Source organism: Aplysia californica, unplaced genomic scaffold (assembly GCF_000002075.1).
Source record: "Aplysia californica isolate F4 #8 unplaced genomic scaffold, AplCal3.0 scaffold00164, whole genome shotgun sequence".
In the NCBI taxonomy this organism is placed as follows: Eukaryota; Metazoa; Mollusca; class Gastropoda; order Aplysiida; family Aplysiidae; genus Aplysia; species Aplysia californica.
Genome location: NW_004797434.1, coordinates 116,625 through 140,768, shown reverse-complemented (window position 1 = coordinate 140,768; position 24,144 = coordinate 116,625). Strand labels below are relative to the sequence as shown.

General features: G+C 39.2%; 2 protein-coding genes across 13 annotated transcripts in view; one reads left to right on the top strand and one right to left on the bottom strand.

Moving 5' to 3' along the window:
- LOC101864615 (WD40 repeat-containing protein SMU1) overlaps nucleotides 1-18,557 on the top strand; it is a 20,966-nt gene extending 2,409 nt beyond the window's left edge. Inside the window, exons 2-13 of the mRNA XM_005097784.3 lie at nucleotides 5,562-5,628; nucleotides 6,808-6,951; nucleotides 7,956-8,108; nucleotides 8,829-8,979; nucleotides 9,487-9,575; nucleotides 10,455-10,595; nucleotides 11,281-11,376; nucleotides 12,002-12,129; nucleotides 12,457-12,558; nucleotides 14,062-14,254; nucleotides 15,142-15,294; nucleotides 18,096-18,557. Coding sequence (XP_005097841.1) covers nucleotides 5,562-5,628; nucleotides 6,808-6,951; nucleotides 7,956-8,108; nucleotides 8,829-8,979; nucleotides 9,487-9,575; nucleotides 10,455-10,595; nucleotides 11,281-11,376; nucleotides 12,002-12,129; nucleotides 12,457-12,558; nucleotides 14,062-14,254; nucleotides 15,142-15,294; nucleotides 18,096-18,194 — 1,516 coding nt within the window. The 3' untranslated portion in view covers nucleotides 18,195-18,557. The remainder of the gene's footprint in view (nucleotides 1-5,561; nucleotides 5,629-6,807; nucleotides 6,952-7,955; nucleotides 8,109-8,828; nucleotides 8,980-9,486; nucleotides 9,576-10,454; nucleotides 10,596-11,280; nucleotides 11,377-12,001; nucleotides 12,130-12,456; nucleotides 12,559-14,061; nucleotides 14,255-15,141; nucleotides 15,295-18,095) is intronic.
- Nucleotides 18,552-24,144, bottom strand: part of LOC101845091 (calcium-dependent secretion activator 1) — a 56,643-nt gene continuing 51,050 nt past the window's right edge. For 11 of the 12 annotated variants that reach the window (XM_035969633.1, XM_035969635.1, XM_035969637.1 and 8 more), the window contains one exon: nucleotides 23,669-24,002. In XM_035969633.1, coding sequence (XP_035825526.1) covers nucleotides 23,895-24,002 — 108 coding nt within the window. In that variant the 3' untranslated portion in view covers nucleotides 23,669-23,894. Of the gene's footprint in view, nucleotides 24,003-24,144 lie in introns of all 12 variants that reach the window. The other variant, XM_035969629.1, reaches the window with a different exon arrangement.

Below are 24,144 nucleotides of genomic sequence, written 5' to 3'. Positions count from 1 at the left end.
CATTTTGTTTTGCCCGGAAGTTCTCGCAAGATCTACTCCTCCCCTCTCTCTCTCTCTCTCTGTCTCTTTCTGAATACTGTTAGGGTGAACTTTCCACGCAAAATTGGTTGGCCTAGATCTAGGCTATAACGGTGAACGCGCACCGGGTGAGAATAGCCAAAAGACTCGCCTGCACTATTCTCACCCGGGGTTTTCGGTCTTCCAAATCATCATGATTTTGGAAGCTATTGTGAGTATAATCTAGATTTGATAGATCTTGTTTTAAAGTGGTCGCTGGTTACGGAAAAGGGAATAAAATCAATTGAAGAATTTAACATGCTAAAGTATAAGATCACCGGTTTCTTGGACTTGTTTTGTTTTGTATTTTGAGTTTTGTTTTTGTTTTGGCAGATCCTAGATCTAGATTTTAACTCTCTTGTCCTTCGTCTGTGCTGAGATGCGAATCTTATCAGCAACTGATTACGCCAGACGTTCCGGGCAGGCCGCCGGGGTCACTCAGTGTGTACTGTTGGTTCACAGCGTGCGCCCCTGGAAATGTGTGTTTTCGCCATGAATACCGTGGGAGTGTGTTAATCAATGATGAAAAATAAGAGAAGACTTTCTTAATGAGCAACCACTATGAGACAGATTAGAGCAGAATTGAGGGGTAGGGGTAGATCTAGGGGTAGGGTTAGGGTTAGGCCTCTTCTTTATTGTGTTTGATGGGGTGGTCGCTCGTTACGGAAGTCCTTCCGAAAATAACGCTCTATCTTTCATAGCTTTATATAAAGTAGTGTTACAAACACATGAATAACCCCCTCTCATATAAAGCTGATAAACATTAGGAGTAGTTACGCCCATTCGAATACCTTTCTTGACGCTCTTGTTGTTATGAATGACCTGGGGTTCGAAAGGGGATAATAAAGGTCAATTTCTGAATGTTTTGCACTCAAATTGTTCTTTGTACCTGCTCAATGGTATTCAAAATTATCAAACAAGCTCTTATTTTTTATCAGGTAGTTATCATTTCATACAAAATCAAGCTCATTTGAAAGATTTTGTGTATAGAAAAATGAAAGTCTTGTTTCCTGACTATCCTTTCAAGCTCCTCATGTCTGGGTCAATTTGTTCTATATAATTTCATTGGACGAACATCTAGAGCTACCTACTTGACTTGTTTTGAATGAGACGTATGCCTCGGTTACAAACCAACGCAGGCGGTTCTAGAAGAAAGCCACAAACGCACACATACTCCTCTTGAAGCAGACTGATGCACACACACTTGAGCTGTGTGAATGCAGATCCGACGCGGGACCCGAATTGAAGGGAGATGATGCTTGGCGCGCGTGCGCTGAGCCAGGGGCCAGACTGACGTAGGACCAGAACGCTGGCGAGGTGCCGAAATAGGCTTATCTGGCAACATTATCCCGGCCCCGCGGGACGAGGGTTAAGTGTTTTACTCCACTTTTCAGTTTGGTAGGAATTAATTTGGAATATTATACAGGTGACAGCCGAAGCCTTCTGTACTCTTAGAGGACGATTGATTTTAGGACCACCAAGGGACTTTAACATGCACAACTTGCGCACAGGACCTCCAAGATTTTTTTTGTTGCTTTTCCGAGAAGGCGAGGTATATTATATCTTACCCTCTTCTTATCTTAATCCTTGTCCCCTGAGGTATATTATATCTTACCCTCTTCTTATCTTAATCCTCGTCCCCTGGGTGCCGCATTTATGTTTTCCATAATATATAGGAAGGAAGTGGCTATTCTTACCCCGGGTGAGAATAAATTTAACCCTTCGCAAGGCCATAGTCGCGATGGCCACGGCAGTCGTTCAGAGGCTATCGCGACTAGTCGCGATAACACACGTGTGCACTTGCGACCGGGTTTTGTGTACGGAGCCACAGGAAATGGATTAAACTAACTTGAAGTTCATTCCAAGAAGATTTTCTTAGTAGTTTCTGCTCGGAAGTGAAAGCTAGAGCCAAAATCGAAAGTACATTGACTAGTTTACTACTCTGGTTTACTTTTCGTCACAGCTGATGGAAAATGGCAGCGAATTTTAACTTTCGAAACCTCTTTGGTGCATTTTATGAGGATGGTAATGACAGTGAAGGTGATGATATTATTCCTGATGCTCAAACTGTGTTTAGGGGAGAAGTAGGTGATCGGGAACCAGTGGTTCAAACTCCCGGGGATCGAGAAATTGATCTAGGTTCAGATCTACAAAATAACTGGGTTCGTGAAACTTCTGCTCCTATTGTAGAGCCTTTTTTTGGCACACCAAGACTCTTAGTGGATCTTCCTGAGAATCCCCAGCCCATAGATTTCTTCCAGCTCTTTGTAAATGATAATATTATAGGACTGTGGGTTGATCAAACCAATGCTTTTGCAGCAAGCAAGTTGGATGTTACCTATGACTTACCCGGGCACTCGCGGCTCAAAGAATGGGAAGACGTAACCCTGGATGAAATGAGGAGATTTCTAGCGGCAACACCCAATGTGAAACTGTTCTGTGTGCTATGAAAATAGGGCAGACAAGACTGGATTCAAGAGAAAACAGACTGACTACCAGTGCAAGAAATGTGATGTAGCCCTGTGTGTCCCTTGCTGTTTTAAACTTTATCACACCAAGAGGAATTTGACTGTAACCCCCCGGGAGTAACTCACAGACAAAAACAGACTGACAAACGAACAGTGAAATATAAGTCCAAATACAGTCATGAAAATTTTTCCTAGATTTGTTTTCTGTATTCAATTACCAGTTCATTGATGCATGGTTTGTTGTTTTATCTTGAAAAATAATGAAGTTATAAGCTGAATATTGTCTATCGGTGTGGATGGTCAAATTGACAAAAACAAAGAAAAAAATGTTATTGCTCAAAAGTAAACTAATTGGTCATCTACAAAGATGCTACGCCTATTTCACTTTTGGATCGAGCCGAACTATGTCAGTCGTCATTTTGTTTTGCCCGGAAGTTCTCACTACTCCTCTCTCTCTCTATCTCTTTTTCTGAATACTCTCTATCGGTATAGATGATCAAATTGACAAAAACAAAGAAAAAAATGATGTTATAGCACAAAGTAAACTACTCTGGTCATGAACAAAGATGCTATGGCTATTACACTTTTCGAATGGAGCCAAACTATGCCGGTAGCCGTTTTGTTTTGCTCTGAATTTATCACTACTCCTCTCTCTCTCTCAACTTTCTCTCTCTCTCTCTCTCTCTCTCTCTCTCTCTCTCTCTCTCTCTCTCTCTCTCTCTCTCTCTCTTTCTCTCTCTCTCTCTCTCTCTCTCTCTCTTTCTCTCTCCTTCCCCCCTCTCTCTCACTGCTCGCAGACATAATTTCACGCTTTCAACACAAGAGCGCTGGGACGTTTGTTCACACCAGTATCACGGTGAACGCTACTCTGGTACCAGAGTGAACACGCACCGGGAGGCTCGCCTGCGCTATTCTCACCGCGGGTTGTAAAAAAAACAATTTGTGAACAAAACATTTGGAAATTGACCTTTATTATATATTTCCTTTTAAACCCCAGATCATTCGTAGCAACAAGAGCGTTTAATTTCGAATGGGCGTAACTACTTGTAATGTCTTATAAAAAATGTTAGCAGCTTATAAGAGGGGGTTATTCATGTGTTTGAAACGCTTTATTAATAGAAAGCTATAAACGATAAAGCGTTATTTTCATCATTGATTAACACACCCCCTCGGTATTCACGGCGAAAACACACGTTTCCAGGGCTGTTCGCTGTACACTAACAGTACACGCTGAGTGACCCTGGCAGCCCGCCGGGAACGTCTGTGGTAAGAATTTACTGATATACTTGCATCTCGGCACAGACGCAGGACAGGAGTTAAAATCAGGGGTGTGACTGAAAGACAACAGTGAAGGAGCCAGTAGTAGTAGAAAAAAGTCAGGAGTACAGGAGCCCAGGCAGTGGAGGGGGGGGGGGAGAAAGTGGAGATGAAAGCAGATGACAGAACATGATCAGAGAGAGAGCAGGAAAGGAGGCGAAAGGAGAAAATGATCCATGGCTATTTAATGAGGCATGCTCTGGTGTTGCCCCTCCTCTCCCCCCCCCCCCAGTACTGGATTTTAATACTGACTTAAATACTCGGTATCACATTTTTTATTCGAAAGAGAGTAAAAGAAATGCGCTGCTTCCATTCTTCAGTACAAAATAATCAGTAATATTTCACTTGTTTTTAACAAGGAGGCTTTCAGGATGGCTTGTCCCCCTCATCTAATAAAAATATGGGGGGTTTCAGGAGAGCCTGAATTTAACCATATTTGATGTTTGCAAGGCTTGGTATCTCACGCTTGCTGCGCATCGAACATCATATATAGAAAAGTAATTGTTTAGAATCAAAAGTATTCGTCGGTGGAGCCAAAACCCACACTTCATAGTTATCATCGTTGGGGCCAAAACCGGATTATCCCTTGAATCATTGAATGAGAGGCAACCTCGAAAGCCCCCTACTAAAATGAATACTAAAAAGAGCTAAATTTGATAAACTTACTGTACTATGTGTACTTAAGGATTAATAACTTGATAATGAAGTAAAGGTAAAGACAAGACTGAGAGTCTTTAGTTACAAAGTGACTGAAGCTGAAGTACCTAAACAGTTCAGGTCATTAACCCAAGTCCTAAGTTTTAATAATAATAGAATGCATTTGTATAGCACAAATCCCCGCTCAACAGCAGGCTCTATGTGCTTCACAATCTATACTATAACCCCAGCAGACCTGAGAGCATTCTGAAACAACCTCAACAAAGGACAAGGATTAAGGTGACTTGTGCCTTCTGCTATGGTCAATGAGACTTATTCTGGCAGACAAGAGTTTGTCACATTTTGAGCGTTTACAAGCTTCATTTCCACATGTGTGGAAGGGAAGTGGGCAGCTTGCTGGATTTCCTCTTGACTCCAGCATTTCCAAATTGAGAAGCCTCATCATATGATTTGCTTCCATCTATGATTACTGCTCTCTGGCTGGGTCTGTCAGGAGCTAAGCTCTATCATGTCATGATTGTCATGGCCATGTCATGGGATAAATGTTGAAGCCCTTCAGAGACATTTTCAGGGTGCCATTGTTGCACTTTTTCAGTGTGCTAACTTTATGCTGTCCCGAGGACTGCTCAGAATAGAATACATACTCCTTTTGGGATTCTGAAATAGGCATGCTGTACATAGTTTGTAATTCCAGATACTAAATATGTCCATTAAGGATTCTTTTCCTAATCGTTGCTGGAGAGGATGATTATTTTGTTTATGTCACAGTGTCTTATTGAATCATGTAGTAGTAAGCAGACTTTGACTTTATATACATATGTTGAATCTGCTATAACAGCCATCTGTATTTTTATATGACAATCAAGTGTGCAAACTGCCACTTCCCATCCCCTCCCCCCCCCCTGCATTTTTTACATTAAAATGACACTGTGTAAGACATCCAACTGTCAAAGACAACCACTTTTCTCCTGGACAATGGCTGGCCATCTTACACAAATTTGACTGTATTTTGTTAAAGAAATGAAGGTGTTACATTTTCTGAATTTCTTCTTCTTGTTTTAGTGTTGTTCGTCTCATTGAGCAGTACCTGAAAGAGAACAACTTGCTGAGGACACTAGCATGTTTGCAGGTAAGATCTGTTGTAGCTATTTTTTTAGAAATAAATGCTGTTGAAAAATGACTCATTTATGACACTGTGTGTTTGAGGGGTTTGAATTTGGATATTTATTTAAGGAAATGACTTTAAGCTATTTCTAAATGTTGGTTTACAAATTTACTGTGGATTTGTTTTTCATTGAGATTTGCCTCAGTACAACTTATCTTCTTCTTTTCTTGTCATTGCAACTAGCATGATCATGATTCCCCTTTTGTTTTACAGTGGTTCCTTGGAACAAAAATCTTCAAAGTTCTAACTTCATGCCAGACACAAACAAAATTATTTTTGAAGCCTTCACATTTGTTGTTTTTTGAAAAATTTATACTCGTTATAGGCATCTTTTATATCCACTGGTACAACATTGGGATATTTATGTTATGGAAACTGCAATTCAGCAAGGCACCAGCACCATTGCTAGGTGCTGCTTCTCTTTGCTTTTGATCTTGGGTTAGTCTGTCTTGCTTTTTTGAAAGGATACAAACAAACCTTACTGATTTCCCTTCTTTGCTATATCTTGCTGCCACTTCTTGCACTGATTTTTTGGTGTGAACCATGTTTACTGTACTGTCTGCTTGGTTATTGGTTTTTGTGTAACCACCAACTCTCCATGAAGCCCCTGTGGAGCAAGCATAGTTGTATATAGGACAGGCTATTCTTTGTCAATCATAAAGGGTGATTTGCTCTGTTTTAAACTGTTACATTCAAAGTTTTTTTCAGCAGTGTGTGTTGCTGCATTATGAAAGCTAATTTTTGACTAGTGTTTCTTCTGAATAGGACAAGTAGGACTACATATTTTGAGGAAATACTGTCAATGTCTTGTTATTTTATTTAATAAGAATTTTCATCGTGTCTTTCTCTGGTAGAATGAATCTAATAATAAATAAATGGAATGTATGAATGGAACTGAATTAAATACAACATTCCCATCCACACGAGATACAGTGTTTACTTTTCTGTCATTTTCTATATATGGTGTGTGATCATTCGCCACACTTTTCCCTCCTTGGACTGAGTCTATTGATTCTCATTATCTCATGTGTAATAGTCTACACAACTGTGGTAGTCAAAAAGTCTCAGATTGCCATCTTATGATGTATTGGTACTGATGTAGCACAGTGCTAAGAGATTTTGTTTTGTTTTTGTGACCATCAGGAAGAGAGTGGAATCTCCTTGAACACTGTGGAGTCTGTGGACAGTTTCATCTCGGACATCACAGCTGGGCACTGGGACAGCGTTCTCCAAGCCATTCAGACTCTCAAGTTGCCGGATAACACACTGGTAGACCTCTATGGACAGGTAAGTTTCTGGCTTGAAGCCCCATTTGAGTACCGTCCTGTTCTCTTTTTCTTTTTCTATTCCAATAAGTCTTGTATTCAGACGATTATGTCCTGTCTTGTGATATGAAATACTAAAAAAGGGTTGAATCTATGGGATTTTGTGTTTGAGTAGGTGTGTGATTGTGGGTGGTAGGTGGGTGCTCTGGTGTGGTTTGCTCCTTCTTTCCTATCAAACATCTGTCATCTTTATCTCCCCTCCTTCTTTTTTGTGTTTGTTACTCTCTTGTAACACCTCTAATCTTCAGCACTTATATGACCTTATTGTGTTGCAAGTGCCGTAAAACTCGTACTAATACAAGGTGTGTGATTTTGTTCATGTTGTTATGATTGTATGGTACAAACAAGTTAGTGGTGCTTGTGTGCTCAGCATAGCTTTGGTATAATGTACTTTCTCTAGGCCAGATACTTGTTTGTTGTGGTAAAAACAGTGCAGGTAAACTTTCCAGTGTATTGGAACCAAGAAAAATGTGCTTTGTAGTGAAGGGTACGCTTCATATATTGTTGTAGTTGAGTTAGACCAGGATAGTATAAATACTGTTGTTTTGCGAAAGTAAACAACTTGTGTTTCGCGCGCTCATATGACCTTAGCAGTTGCGAGCGCCGTAAAACCCTATACTACATACATACATACAAATACTGTTGCGCTTGTTCTAACGGCCACCTGAATAAAACAATCACCTGTACATATGGCCTCTTCCCATTTCCCTCCTTGCATTTTTTTCAACCTATAATGACATTTGTGTAAGATGTCACCTGTCTAAGGCAGCCACTTTTCTCCTCGACAATGGGTGGCTGTCTTAGACAATTTCAGCTATACAGGTTTTTTGGAAGCTTCAAAGCAAAGAAATGAATGGTGAACCATACTAACCAGTTTCTGCTTCAGACCTGGCAGCTCATGGTGATGACTCTTTTAAGTACAACAACAGTTATTCAATGTCTTTTGCAATTTTCTCTCGTCTTTAGATTGTGTTGGAGCTCATCGAACTGCGTGAGCTTGGGGCAGCTCGTTCTCTGTTGAGACAGACAGATCCCATGATTATGATGAAGCAGAGTCAGCCAGACCGATACATACATTTGGAGAACATGTTGGCTAGGTCTTATTTTGATCCCAGAGAGGTAAGTACCTTTTTATTTATTTTAACTGCCTTTCCAATTGCTTTATTTCTCAAAGCTGCTGCTCTTGCAGTAAATGTGTTAAGCTCTGTCATTGGAAATAATATTATAAGAATGTAAGACAAATGAGTAGTCCTTGATATCTTTTATCTCAAAATGGCTAATTTATGGTAGGGGTCAAAGACAAAATTTTTATTTTATATTTCTGCAGCCACATTGTGTCATATTTCAAAGTCTAATAGATTGCTTTTCAAAAGCATTCCATCCCCAGGCAAGTCATGGATGGATGGTATTTTTTTACATCGAAATAAGTTCAAGCTGCAGAAAACAAAAATATAAATATGTACTGAAACATATAAAGTTCTTTTACAAATTTTGGATGAATTATATGTAGCATGAACATTTGGAGAATAGGAATCAAATGATGTGTTTTTAGTTGTAAACATTAGAGCAGTCTTAAGTCTAAACCTCGGTTAACTTTTGAAGTAATTTTTTCAGCTTCGTAGCTGTGCACTAACAATGACAATCTTTATTTAACCTGCACATCCCCTCGACATCCTAAAGATACCAGAGGAAGAAAAAAGTAAAAGTAAGTAATCTTTATTCATCTCACAGGGAGAAATATGTCTTATATGGAGTGATTGCAAGATAACTGATATGTTCAAAATTTATCAAGTGTAAAGAGTAAGAGAGAAATTCAATTAAACTTGTTTTTTTCCCTAGGCTTATCCAGAAGGTCAGACGAAAGAGAAACGTCGGGCGGCCATTGCTCAGGCTCTGTCCGGCGAGGTGAACGTTGTGCCTCCGTCCAGACTGTTGGCTCTGCTGGGCCAGTCCCTGAAGTGGCAGCAACACCAGGGACTCCTGCCACCAGGTGAGACAGACACTTTTCTTCTTCTTCTTCTTCGTCGGTGGCGTAGTGGTTGGGCTCTCGGAGGTTGCGAGTTCAAATCACATCTGTGGCCCTACGTTGTGTCCTTGGGAAAGGCACTTTACCCGAAGTTTCCTCACTTCACCCAGGTGGGAATGGGTACTCGGCTACAGACAGCAAAAGATCTTGTCAGTTTGTTTGTGTTTGCATCAGCAACTTGTCAAATTCTCTACTTCTTGACATGAGTCGTAGATGGTTGACCCGTGTGGATTGCTCCTTCTTTCCTATTAAACATGGTACCATCCTTATCTCTCCTCATTCTTTTCTTTGTACATCATGTTACTTTCTAGTAACACCTCTAATCTTTGGCACTGATATGACCTGTTGGTCTTGCTCGTAGGTGTTGTAAAACTCTTACTGAAACTTACTAGAGTCACTTATCATTCTTCCTGGTACTTGATCTTCAGTTGTCCGAAGAACTTGTTGTTCATTTTTCGTTTCTTCTTTCAGGTACCACCATTGATGTGTTCAGGGGTAAAGCAGCTGTCAAAGAGCAGGAAGAAGAAAAATATCCAACCCAAATGAGTCGACAGATCAAGGTAGGGGCCATTGATATTTTTTCAGGATATTTTACAATTTTGCATTGTTAGAGAACTTACATAATGATAAAGTCATATATTATAAATCTCAGCTTTGATAATAATAATGATAGATTGCATCTATGCAGTGCTCTAAGCCGTACAAGTATAAGCTCAGAGCGCTGTTCGTCAATGACATGATTACCGAGAGTGAAACCTCATACACAGAAGAAAAAACTTTTCATATTAACAAGAGAACCAGTTCAACTGCACAAGACAGAACTTTATACGTGCCTCTGCACCCTGTAGTTGACAAGGTGTACTATTTTCTTCGATCTGTAAAGTTACTTTGACCCAATGTTTGTTATTAAGATTTTATTTCCAGTTGAAAAGGAGTAGTGTATGAGGGAGAAAAAAAAGTTTTATTGTTTTTACATCTCGTCTTATATATTTCCAGTTTGATTCAGGTGTTGGTGGTTGCACTGTTTTCTCAAACAAGAAATATATCAAATATAACCAGATATTTAGAGTTAGAATGGTCAAATAAATTGTAGTGTAAGAGGTTGTAGTTAAAAGCTCTTGCTTTTCACCTGTGACGTACTGTGTAACGACAAGCTTTTTGGACCAGCTTCTAAAATATATCGATTGTATTGACGTTATTTTTTTCTCAGAAAGAGAATTTTACTTGTTGATTTATAGCTTAGGAGTAAACAAGAAAACAAGGACAAATTCTGTTGTTAGCTTCTATTACATAACATGGCTGGCCACAAATCCCAGTGTGTATAAATATACTTTCATCTACTTTTATGTGGTTCCTTTTTCAAGGATATTGTTGTGGGGTTTCATGTAACCTTTACAATCAATTTTGATCTCTCTCTCTCTCTCTTTTTTAAACTGTAGTTTGGTAACAAAGCTCATGTGGAGTGTGCAAGATTCTCACCAGATGGACAGTACCTGGTCACAGGCTCAGTGGATGGGTTTGTGGAAGTCTGGAATTTCACCACTGGCAAAATTCGAAAAGATCTCAGATACCAGGCACAGGTGTGTATGTTACTTATCTTGTTCTCATTTTGGGTGGAATTTGAAAGTAGAGCCTTAATCATGCTATCAGATCTTAATGAGTGGCTGTTATGTTCCTGTCTTACGTTCACTCAATCTTTGTCTGAGACTTTATTACAGCAGTAATGCCTACTTATGTCTTTACTTTCTTCTTCAATGAATCTAAAAAAGATTCCTTTTGAAAATATGTTTTGATTTAAATTTAGAGATTAAAATATGCTTATGACATGCAAATAGCGGTCAGTACTGCGCTGTTGCTTGTAGATTTTGAAGTTAAGTTGACGTATGCTCTATATAGTTCAATCTCAGTTCAGAGGAATAAAAAAAAGTTCAGTTCAGTATTTTCACTCAAAGACATTTTCCAGTTGTCCCTCTAAGCTCAGACCTCCATGGATGCATCTTACCAAAGTTCTGAATATTGAGGATGAATTATTGCGCAATAAGTGAGCTTTTAACAAAATAATTGATCTTTATTAGGCGGTAGTTCCCTACGAGACAGATTAAAACAAAGAATAAGGTCAGTTTTGTCCCTTTTTCATGGGGGGGGGGGGGGGGGGGGGAGTTTTGTGCAGCAGTTAGATGCACTGGAAAATATTTTTGTGTGATATACTTAATAGCATAATTTGAGAGGCATTTTTTAAAATAGATGTAACAATTTCTCCCTCAGGACAACTTCATGATGATGGATGAGGCAGTCCTCTGTATGAGCTTCAGCAGAGACTCGGAGATGTTAGCTACCGGTGCACAGGATGGGAAGATCAAAGTCAGTTGGGAGTTCACTCTATGGAGATGATTTATTTCAAATTTCATCACTTTTTCTTCTGTTATTCTCTTGATTTTGTCTTATGTTGATCTCAATATTTTGTATTTTATTGTTCTGTGGACATTTTGACATTTTGACACCATCTGGTTTTCAAGATCTCTATACCAGAACCAAAGTTTTGGTGGAATGGGCTTTCTCATTTGCAAAAGCACAGACTGAGTCAAATGAATTTTCCGTTGCATTATAGAGAGTGTAGATAAGAATCTTTTTGTGCTGTAAACATGCTACACTGTCCCCTCTTTCTGTTTTTATTCTACTTACATGTTTGTTTTATATATGAATAATCTGTGAATTTCTGTTCAATCTATAGGTTCTAACCAATTTTGAGTCCTTGCTGAATCATACCTATGGGTAAATTACTTTCCAGAGTCCTTGTATTTTACTTTATGTTGTTTATCAAATTAAATGTTGGGTGCAAATGGAAAACTTGTCCACCAATTAAAGCTTTCGCTCATCTCGGGAAAATCATGTACCGTAGTTTTTCTGAAGGTTTTTTTTTCTTCTTCCAGTTTGCTGTACATTTCTTATTACCACGTGCATATCATGTTCTCTTGGTCATGGACAGGTTTGGAAGATTGTCACCGGTCAGTGTTTGAGGAAATTTGACAAGGCTCATGGCAAAGGTGTGACGTGTGTGAATTTTGCTCGAGACAACAGCCAGCTTCTCACTGCCTCTTTTGATCAGACCATAAGGTATGTGCCAGCTGTAGTGTAAAAGTCCTCCTATTTCTCTAGCTCTATTTTGAATACTGACACACTTTTTCTGGCTTAATCAGTTTACAGTGAAGGCGCCGCTGAAATTGAAATCTGCGGGATTGTGTAAATTTCTTTAGTTAAACTGTTTTTAGTTTAAACAGATTTTTTTTAGGTTAACCACTGTTTTCAGATTAACAATGTTTGGTTTGAGCAGGCTCCGCTGTATACAGTAGCTTATGAGCTAGTTGTAAATTCATTGGAATATCTATTCTTTGAAGTGTGACTGATTAATATTATTTCTCTTTTTTTTTCTTGTCCCCTCAGAATTCACGGGATGAAGTCGGGCAAAACTTTGAAAGAGTTCAGAGGACATACTTCATTTGTCAATGATGCTGTGTTTTCCCCTGATGGTCATCATATTCTCAGGTTGGATCTTATTCAAATTAATAAGTTAAACAACAGGTTCCATGTCACAGCCGACTATCTTTCATGACATTTATGATTTACGATATATACACATTTTAGTTCCCAGTTTTATTTTTTAGATGTAGTTGGCAATTGTGGTGAATGGTCAGTGAGAGTGAATCTGCTCAATACGGCCACAATTTCTTTTGGGCAGATAGGGATCATTTGTACATCATAAAAAGAAATGTAAGGGTCAAAGTGACTCAAAGCACCCACAAGCTGCTCACAGTAGAAGGTCTCGAACAAATCATAAGGTTTTCTGTTCATGTTTTGACTGTTCTCGAAATTGAAGGTTTGACAGCATGACTTGTCTAGCTTGCAAACACCAAAATGCAAGAGCACACAAATAGGCAGAGGTCGTGAGAGAAAGGGGGGGGGGGGGAGCATAGCGTTGGTTTGTTGTTAACACTCTCACTTCCATGTCAGCACATTTGTCAGTTGCGATAACTACACCAGCCATTCCTGAGGTCAAACATTCAGGATTCTAACTTCTGGTGAGAAAAGAGGATCTAATTTGTGATAGTGACAGTGAGACCGATGATGAGATTGCCCCTAGGTTGTAGATGGAAATAATTGACTGCTCCTTGGAAAACTCCTTCATATAGTCATTTTTTCAAATTGGCGTAAGGCAGAGTCTTACACTATGCAGTCTAAATGATGTTGATGGTCAACATCAAGTTTCCCTATCTTATCTACATATCTATAGAAATTAAAGCATCTACATCTTTATCTGCTTTTTGTTTGGCCTTCTTCCAGGTCTAGATTTACCAGTGATATAGATACAAATAGAGCAATCACTTATGATACAGATAGTGCTGTCTATGCTCCTGCTACCCTAAATCAGCATTTTTTAAAAAAGATTTTCACACAAAACTGATCTGTATTACCCCAAAGCTGTCTACCATCACAATTGCTTTAAGTTGTTTATTGACATTCAATGTCTGGGGGGGGTTTGGTTTTTAAAAACTTTTTCTATGTATTTTTATCCAGTAGATGATTTGTGGAAAGAAACCAGATCCATTTTGAAAAACAAAACTATTCTAGTAGATTTTGACATGTATAACAAATGAATTAAGAGAGCTTAAAAATTTTTTTTGCGGAATAAGGTCAATCGATGAACTCTGTTGGGGTATATTTTCATGCTTGATAATAATGCCAGATTTTAGTTTAGTAGAGGTTTTACGGTGCTCGCAACTGCATAAGGTCATATGAGCGCCAGAAGATTAGAGGTGTTACAAGAGAGTAACAAACAAAAAAACAAACAATCTGGCATAGTGGGTGGTTGGCAGGTGCTCTGGTGCGGTTTGCTTCTTCTTTCCTATGACACATCTATTGTCCTTATCTCCCCTTCTTCTTTTTTATGTTCATAAAAAAGCAAGGCGCCCTGTTAGTCTCAAATGGCCAGTGAGTGAGTTAATCTGCTCATCATTTTAATGTTTTGTACCCCATTTTGTTCCCCTGCAGTGCTAGTTCAGATGGAACCATCAAAGTGTGGAGCGTGAAGACCACCGAATGTCAGAACACCTTCAAGTCACTGGGCAGCGTGTCGGGAGTAGACACGACGGTACACAGCGTGCACATTCTGCCGCGTAACGCTGAACAGTTTGTCGTGTGCAACCGTTCCAACACAATAGTCATCATGAATTATCAAGGACAGGTTGGTTACTTCTAGTTTACTATAGTTGTTAAGTGTGTGTATGGGTGTGTGTATGTTATGCGCACGTGTGTGTGTGGGTGGGTGTACGTGGTGAAACACCAAACAAATGTGCCAGGATTTGGACAATAATGATTTATCTTATCTTTTCTTAAAGTTGTACATGAAATAAATGTTTGTAACCATGACTGTCCTTTCATTTTACAGAACTTTTGAAGAAAGAAGGAATGGTGTTGGAAGGCGATAAGAGTAGTTAGAGTCGATTTCCTGAATGTCTGTTTAGTACAAAGTGCGCAACTGTGGCTTGAAAAGGGCCTTTTTGGAAAGAGGCCAAAATAAAATTCTTATGCTGTGCCACAAATGTTGAACCCAGCTTTTCTTGCCTGTTAATTGTAGTTTCTGCCAAATAAAATTTTTCAGTTGTTGATGGTTTTGTGCTACCTAACTTATTGTTGAGATCTTCTGCATGCCCTGTTGCTATATATAGTAGTATCTATGTCGCTGTCAGAGAGATTCTGATTGCAAGACAAACAAGAAAATGAATGTTTAGTTTGTAAAGAGGTTTTACTTTTCTTTTTTTTAAATTTGCTTTTCCAATTTCCTGGGTCTTTCTTGTTTTCTTGTTCCTCAATTCTAAAATGAAATTACATAACTACACAAGGGCATATATGGGTGCTCTAATGTGGTTTGTTCCTTTTTTAACAAATGTCTGTCATCCTTATCTTTCCTCCTTCTGTTCTTTGTATGGTACTCTCTAGTAACACCTCTAATCTTCGGCACTTATTTAACCTATTTGTGTTGCAAGTGCCATAAACTCTTACTCTTATTGAAACTAAACAAAGAACAACAGTAACATGATATTTTATTCTTCCTCTCTTTGTATCGTTCAGATTGTGAGGAGTTTCTCCAGTGGTAAACGAGAAGGTGGAGACTTTGTGTGTGCAGTGCTGTCCCCTCGTGGCGAGTGGATCTACTGTGTGGGGGAGGACATGGTGCTCTACTGCTTCAGCGTCAGCACCGGCAAACTGGAGAGGACTCTCACGGTGAGAAGCTCGTGCCATTTAGTCGAATTTGCCGTATGCTGACAAAACGCTATTTTTTCTTCGGGGCTATTTCGAGAAAATGAGTTTTGTTGTCAGCGTATCCATTTAAAAATGAGTCATTCTGAAATTTGATTTATAATTTATTTAAAAACTAGTCTCGGTCTCAATTTGATTTTTACACACAAGTAGGGTAACGAATATAAGAAAGCGACAGGCAAATTTCCTCAGACACACCATGCGGAAAGAAGCATTGGAGAATATTGTAACAACAGGCAAGTTTGATGGAAAGAGAGGCAGAGGCAGACAGAGGGAAAAGATACTGGGCAATATGACAACATGGCTAGGAGCAGCAAGAACAACGGACACCATTTCTGCAACGCAAGACAGAGTGAAGTGGAGGTCCATGATTGCCCACGCCAGTCGGCAAGGTACCGGATGATGATGATGATGGGGGTAACTGATCAGGCTTTTAATTTAGCAAATAATAAATTTTGGCGACGTTATGAAGAAAGACTTTTTGTCAGCTTACGGCAGTATTGACCCCTTTGTTGCCTTATGACATACCTGGTGTGACAGGAAAATACGTAAATTTTAGCTTTAAGCATTCCATAGACGCCACAGAAGTTTGCCGACCTAGTTGCCTATATGACGTTACATGAACGTCCTGCTATTCGTCTGACTCTCTAATTCTTCTGTACGGAGACATCACCTGATGCTTTAATAATTGTAAAGTGGTTAGAGCATGCGGCAGAGTGTGGATATAATACACTCTATAAATCATCATCATCATCATTGCCTTTCTCACCCTGGGTCAGGGTATAGGCCACGAACAAACACTTTCCACCTTTCCCTATCCTGGGCTAGCCTCTTGATATTATTCCATATTTTCCCACTTTTCTGTACATCGATTACTGTTACTCTTCTCCAGGTTCCATGTGGTCTTCCCCTTGGTCTTTTACCATGTGGGTTTTAATCCAACACTACTCTATAAATTCATAGCTGCCACTTTCCCGTTAAATGTGTGTGTGTGTGTGTGTACGTGTGTGTGTGTGTGTGTGAGTGTGTGTGTTTGGCATACATGTGTGCGTGTTATGTGTTCGTGAGTGTGTATGCGTGTGTTTGTGTGTGTGTATATGTATATGTGTGTGTGTTTGTGTGTATATGAGTGTGTGTGTGTGTGTGTGTGTGTGTGTCGCGTGCATGAATATTTTTCTTACATGCATTTATGTAAAGCGCCTAGAGCTGTGTTTACACGGGAGTGGGCGCTATAGAAATGATCTTCATTATTATTATTATTATTATTATTAAATAGCGGAAACTCTGCTTTATCTAGCTTTTCCCGCTACTTTCCTCCTTCCTCCGATGGACCGCTCTCTGTCACAAATTGCGATACTTTTTTTTTTAAACGCGGAAAACACCGAACCGGGAGAGAGATGAAAATGTGGCTTGCGCATGTCCGCCCGTAGCTTTCTACTTCCGTTCTTCTAGGCCTAGTGCTAGTTTCACATTGTTTATTGTTGTGGAGCAACATAGTTTCGATCATAATCAGTGTATCAAATTTAGTCAGATTCTTTGAAGCTGAATTACGAACTTATATTTGTTATTTTTATTGTACTTTCTTCTCCTAAACACAGCACATTACAACATTGTATTGTGTCAGCTTGCATCTCACCATTCCTCTGCAGATTCATCCGTTTTCTTTGTTTTTATCTGGAGATCTGCATCTTTGAGTTCGCTTCTTTATAATATTACTTTTGTGTATCCATTCATCTTCAGCTTTTTTGGTTGGGTTGTATTAAATTTTGCCTGCACTGTTGAGTATCCGAATTGGCCCGGGGACTGACTGGTGAGGTAAAAAAAAAAAAAAGTTGAACATCAACACATCGCGAGCTCCGTGCTTTCTTGTCCTATCTCCTCTTTCTAATATTGAAAATGTGACTTCTTCTTAAGCTCACTCTTTGTTATTTATTAACTGTTTTCACTGTTATTTAAAATGGAGATAGGACAAGAAAGCACTGAGGTCATGACATGCTGCCTGAAAACCATAAGACCATGATGGGGAGATGGGATAGGCAGGGCAAGGAGCAAATCATGACAAGTGCTAGATACAGGCTTAATTGGCTGAGATGTATGTGGGAGAGAGATTATCTTGCAGCCGTCGAATTTGCTGTTTGTGTTGTGTTCCAGTTCACTGACGGTTTAGTGGACTAATTTACTTTAGTTTCATGTACCGTACAGTTCGGGCAGTTTGTGTAAAGTCATCTCCAATAGGTAGGATGGAAAATAAATGGACCTATGGCACAGAGGGAGTTTCAATCATTTCAACTCATGGAAATCTATACTCAAATGTGCTTGTCTCACAGTTACTAGGAGACACTGTTCTTCCTCCCTTCTTCAGAAACTAGGCTAGGCTTCTTCCTTTAGGCTCTCGGACTCGCAACCGTAAGGTCGTGGGTTCGAATCCCGTCAGGGACCCGACGTTGTGTCCTTCGGAAAGGCACTTTACACGAATTTTCCTCACTTCACCCAGGTGGGAATGGGTACCCGGCTATAGACAGTGAAAGATCTTGTCAGTTTGTTAGTGTTTGAGCGCTTAATCGGCTGCTTGCACTGTATGCTTCCCGGGAAGCTGAGAATGTTTCGGAGTGTTCTGTGGTCTGCTGGGGTAATAATATAGTGTAAAGCACATAGAGACTGCTGCTGAGCGGGGATATGCGCTATACAAATGCTATCTATTATTATTATTATTAAATAATCCAAGAAAAGGCACTGAACTGAAGCTGAATCTTTCTTCTGTACAGGTTCATGAGAAGGACGTCATTGGGATTTCTCACCACCCACATCAGAATCTGATTGGCACGTACTCTGAGGATGGACTGCTCAAACTATGGAAGCCATAAGCCACGAGCGAGATACTTCCACTGACAGCAAACATCCTGACCTTGACCAGTTCCTTGTCACTTTCATTGCAATTACAGTATAACACGGATAGGTCGAACACAGACGACTCAAAATCATGGGACTGTGCCTGCGGTTCCGGTTTTTTCTTCTTTCTTTATCTTTGTAAGATATGCCTCGAACTACCGAGGCCGGTCCCGACGAATTCCAACTATCCGTGTTATACTGCATGTACACAAGTCCAAGTGTCATGGCATATTTTTTTGTATTTCCGTGTTTGATGCCATTATTCCATCATAATGTTTTTGTCAAATGGTGTAGTGTATCTTGTGAAAAAGAGAACAATAAACACCTTCATTCATAAATTGACACCTTTATTCCTATTCTCAACTTCAAAGTATTAAACAACAGAGTCACAGTCCTAACAGTCGTAAGGAGGAGGGGCCAGAGAGTGTGCTTCAACGGTTTATAATTGTGAGAGACAGAATAATTGCTGACTCTATAGTTCTAAATTACAGTAGGTACAGATACACAATTTTCTACGACTTTGTTAACAAATCAGCTACTTTTAAGGGGGAATCTGTTTTCACCTGACCCGAGTCTGTTTTCTAATACTTTCATGCTGATTTTATTAATGAAGTGAGTACAAAAGGAACACAAAAAAATTTATTGCACATAGTTCAAAATTGCATAATACGGGTAAATTATGAGGATGAAAGAATTTGTACAACTGTTGCTCCATGCAGATGTCATTGGTCTTCACACGAAGTAATAAATCAGATAAGCTAATAAACAGGCTACATTGAAATAAAAACTTCATACAAACTACACATAAAGGTAAGAAAAAAATAAAGAAGAAAAATGTATAGTTGGTAAAAGGAATGTAAACTTTTTGTACAGTGCTGTTCATCAAAGTAGAGAGATCAGCACATGTATGTGATAGATTATGGAAAGAAGAGGAAGCTAATGAATTATTAGGCATTCTGTACTGTAAAATCCTGATTGAGCTCATCATTTTCTTGCACACGGAATCTGTATGTATGGTACGTAAAAAATGTATACATAAACTAACAAGTCCAGTCTATATATTTAGTAGAGGACCAGCAGTATAACACTGAACAAAGGAGAATAAAAAGGTACCATGGGTGTTTTTACGCTCCCATTGACACAATTTAGATCATTTAGGAGGCAGGCTTCTAACCCTGCCTGTCAGGGCCAACCTTAGTCAAGAGGGATACAACATCCCAGGAGAAAGATGGAGATACCGGTACTCCATTAAAATTAAATTTTCTCCCCACTCAGGTTCGCGCTCAGGTGTCCTGCATGCGACAACAAAGCCCATAACAGCTACAACAGAGACACCAGTGAACAAAAGAAAGGGCTCGAAAGGCTTACAACGTGGAACAATGTCCATGTCTTTGGTACGGGGATGAACCCAGTTCCTCCAATTGCAGCAGAAACTAACTCTGGCAGGTTGTAGTGGGCAAATACATCCAAACATTTCTAAAAGATGGATACTTAGAATGTTGAAGACCTTTGCACCTCATGCATTGCAAGACTCATCTCTATAAATATTATAAAAAGGTTCCAGTTTGAACTTCCAAACAAGACAAAAGCCCTGTTGATTTAAAGACTGATGTTGGTGCATTTCATGCGAGTAAGGTTCACTTGAAAAATCTGGACCACACAAGATTTTTTTTCTTTATCAATAATTTACATATTACATTTTTTTTTTTTTACTTAAAAATTTCCTGACACAAGGGTTGCTATGAAAAAGATGATGGAAACTTATAATAATGATGGCCTCTCTAGGCCTATGAGACACCCAAGAAATGGCAACCTGACCAAATCCATCAGCCTAAAGAAAAACCCGAACAAGAACTGCTTTTTCCAATCACAACCACGCTGCAGTTAACATGTCTCAATTCCATGCCATCCCTTCCTCCCCTCTTTTGCACTCTGTCCGTCACAAAGGCGTGAAAGCTTAATCGGGATTTTACAGTGCCTTGTTTCTTTCTCCCCACTCACACAGGTGTCTTCTATGGTGACAATCTCCTCTCTACTTCTGTACAATTTACAGCTATACATGTATACACTGACACTGAAACAAAGCATGCAACATCACAATAGGGCAGCTCACAGATCTCCAGGTAAACCACAGTGGAACGTAAACAACAAAATATGTGTATAGTTATATTATATGGAAGGTTGGTGGCCATCAAACACTAATTTTATAGGGTGACCGGCTAGATATTTAGTGTGCCGCATATATATATATATATATATATATATATGAGGACTTTACCTTTATTCTAGTGGAAAAGTCAAAAGCATTAAAGCTTTTTTTATAGCTCACAAAAGGTTAAAAAACCCAAAAAAACGAGAGAGATTGCTGTATTTGTAAAAAAAAAAAAAATGTGACCTCTTTGACCATAACAGTAACATGTTCTTCCCTTGAACTGAAAACAAAATACATAACCGTGCAACATTCACTCTTTTGGATACACCATATGGCTAGGATGAGGAAGGAAATTTTCATCTCTCAATTTTCATAAGAAAAAAAAATTGTGAACTTTGTTCACACCATCTACAAGGGAGTAGCGAACACAAAATTAGGTAGCCCTATAAACACAAACTTGCCCCCTTATGCATAAATATAAGAAGTCAAAGGATAAACACAATTGAGGCCAATATAAAGAAGTGAAAAAGTGAGATTCATTTGCAACAAAAAAAGTATGTCATGTTCACAACTGCAAATCTAAAGACTTGAAGAAAGATTTCTTCTTAAGTGGGTATTCACATTTTAGAAATGAGCATCTCGCTGTGCAAAACGCTAAGTTTTTGCCTTTCAATTATGAATAAAGCTGCCAGACAGAAGTGGCAGCCTGCTATTCATGTTGGGATTTTAGACATGCCAGGAAAACTGACCTTTGTACAACAGGAAGGCAGTGAAGTGAACCCACTCAAATGATCTCACAAACTCAATTAGCCTTCATGAATGTCTCCGGCAGAACAATTCATTGCGTAAAACAAGAGGAATGTAGGCATATTGTATTAGGTAAAGGGGCCACGGAGGGGATTCTTTAAAAAAAAGCATTCTCACAACCGTTTAAAACTGTAGACTGTGTAAATCAGGAAAACAAGGAATTGTCATGCATGTGGAAAAGCTAAATGGTCTGTCTATATTATAATTACATGTATCACAATACTGGCATCACATAGTATGGATTTCATTGTTGTCTTATTGCACATCACCATGAACTGTCTGAATAAATAAGGAATTTCCATCATTTAAGACTACTTTCAATCACACCTGAAGCGTATACATCCATGAGTAGGATCTTTCACTTCATGTAATCTCTGACGTCTTATCTTACACTGTTAGACAAGTCTCGTGGACTGTAGACTCCAAGAACCATTCAGAGACAGGCTTTACCACCTATCCTTGTCATTCTTACAAGGCAAAAATACGAAGAGAAAAATGCACAGTAAAGAGCGTATTGATATTCAGAACGAGAAATCAGAAGCCAAATTACATGCAGCAATGTGTGTAGAGGGAATGTGTCATCATAATGATAGAAGTCTCCTTGTGCCGCTGAATAAGGCAAAGCAAGTATTTGTAGGTGGTGGTATATAATGTTGGTGACACACTCCTGCACAGCTCTACATGACAACATGTCTGAATTAAGTATCAAGGCTTTCTAAATCGTTTTCATTATAGACAAGAAAGAACAATGAAATGGATCACAAATTTATCACATCCTTCAATGAGAGAATGACATGTCTCTTAACGAGTGAGATATATAAAGATAATGGAAAGCTAAGAAGTAATACTTGCTACCAAGTAAAAATACCGCACATTTTCAGAGCTGGGAGTGTAAATGCAGGTGTGAGACTAAACTACTGTCTTTTACAAATATGCAAATTGTCAAGTGGGACGAAATTGCACACAAAATTATCAAACAGCAGGGAAAGCGCAAGCTCCCCATTCATATCCCAGACTCTGAGCAAAGCAATAAAACACACTTCCACCCTCTCGAGACAATTCGAATAATCACACATTCGCCCACGTATTTTATTACTTCATGCATATCAAATAAAAAAAACCCAAAAATGAGTATGTCAATGGCCTATTCCTCCACGGAGCGGAACTGAATTATAATAACAGGTTTCAACAGTGTGGTTAGAACAAAGTCATGGACAAAAACCTGTAGAGGTTGTGAGATCACAGAGATAGTTAGTTCTCCATTGCTTAGGATGCGGCAGCACAGCACACCAGAGTGAATACTTGAGTGGAAGAGGATATATATATATATACACATAAAATATATATATACCCTAGGCTACCAGAGAAAGCACGGCAAAGAATAGCAAGCCCACTATCTGATCCTGTGATGGTTATGGTTTGCTCGTGGTGCATGAACACTGTGAGATTATAACAGTAGCAGCAAATATCACAAAAAAATACCTATAATAATAATATTATTATGTGAAACTAATTTTGCCATGCAAGTTGTAGATAGAAGCCCTCACATGCACCTGATAAAGCATCTTGCGTAATGTTCGCAGACTCCTCTATACTACATATCTATGACCTCTTGGGTGTTCATTTCTTCAACACAAACCACCACTATCTCCAAATCTATGCAAGATTCTACATCACAGACCATATGTTACAGTATAACAAACAATAAAAAGTTAAGCGAAGGGGCTTGCCTAAGGGTAAAAAAGATGCAACACAACCAAATAATACTATTGGCTAACCCTTATCACAAGCTGATGATAAAATCCAAAATCTCCCGTAACCTTCCTTGCACAATGTGATAAAAGACACTGAAATAAATCAAAATAGCTTTGTAACTTTGTAACTGACAATCTTAGTACAGATTACTAAAATCTTTTAACACACGCAACAGTCCATGACGCCATTCCATATCACTGGTAAATGGCTCAATAATTCTTTTCACCCCTATCTTCTGAGCACTGATTTCGTCCCCAGACAAAAGAAATTAAATTGAAAATAGATCTGAAATATTAAACCAGTGCATGCTTTCAAAAAATTGGGCCCTCTGTGGAATGTCATTTTGACAATAATACAAAAGTCCATCACTGACACTCTATGTAATACTAATGTTGGGGGTACTGGGGGGGGGGCATCAGCAAAAATTCCACTTCACAATACGAAACCAGGCCTTCATTAAAAGGAAGATTACATGACTACTTGTCATCTCCTAAGAAAACATCTGTCAAACTTTGCTATAAACTTCCTAGCCTAACATTAAGAAGCAGAAGGAGTAAAAAAAAAAGAGAAGTTACAAATGACTTGACAACTTTCTTAAAGGACATATCCCCTGAACACCATTAATACTCATTTTGAAAAGAAGCTTGTTTGTGATGAAAACTACAGCTAGGATCATAGACCATCAACACAAATTACCAAATCCCAAGCAGGAAATAAGGTTTTGATCAAACAAAAGTCATCAATCAATTCACCCCCAGAAATGACAGAGATTTTATGGTTTGCTGGGAATTTTTAAAAGTACCAACCCCCCTCCCCCCCCCAAAAAAAACCCCCCAAACAAAACCCAACCCCAAACCAAAACAACAAAGGAACAAACCACGCTCCAACCCCGTTTTCATCTAGGCAGCTTCTTTCTGCCAACAGAAAAAGACAAAACATTGCAATACAGCTGTTCTGGTGGTTAGTCGGACTCGTCACCACTGGCGGCCGTGGATGAGCTTGCCGGCTTGCTGAGAAATGTCCTCCCGCTGCCCTCGGACTGGGTTACAGACTGGGTTGCTTCTTCAACCTGAATAGAAAACACGAGCAGGAATCAAATTCCAGTGTCATTACCACAGCTGTCAACCAGTATGTAGTATCTAACCAGTACATTTTTGAGGGTCTGAGTATACATGTTTTTGTACAGGAAAATACTTATTCTCTCACAGAGA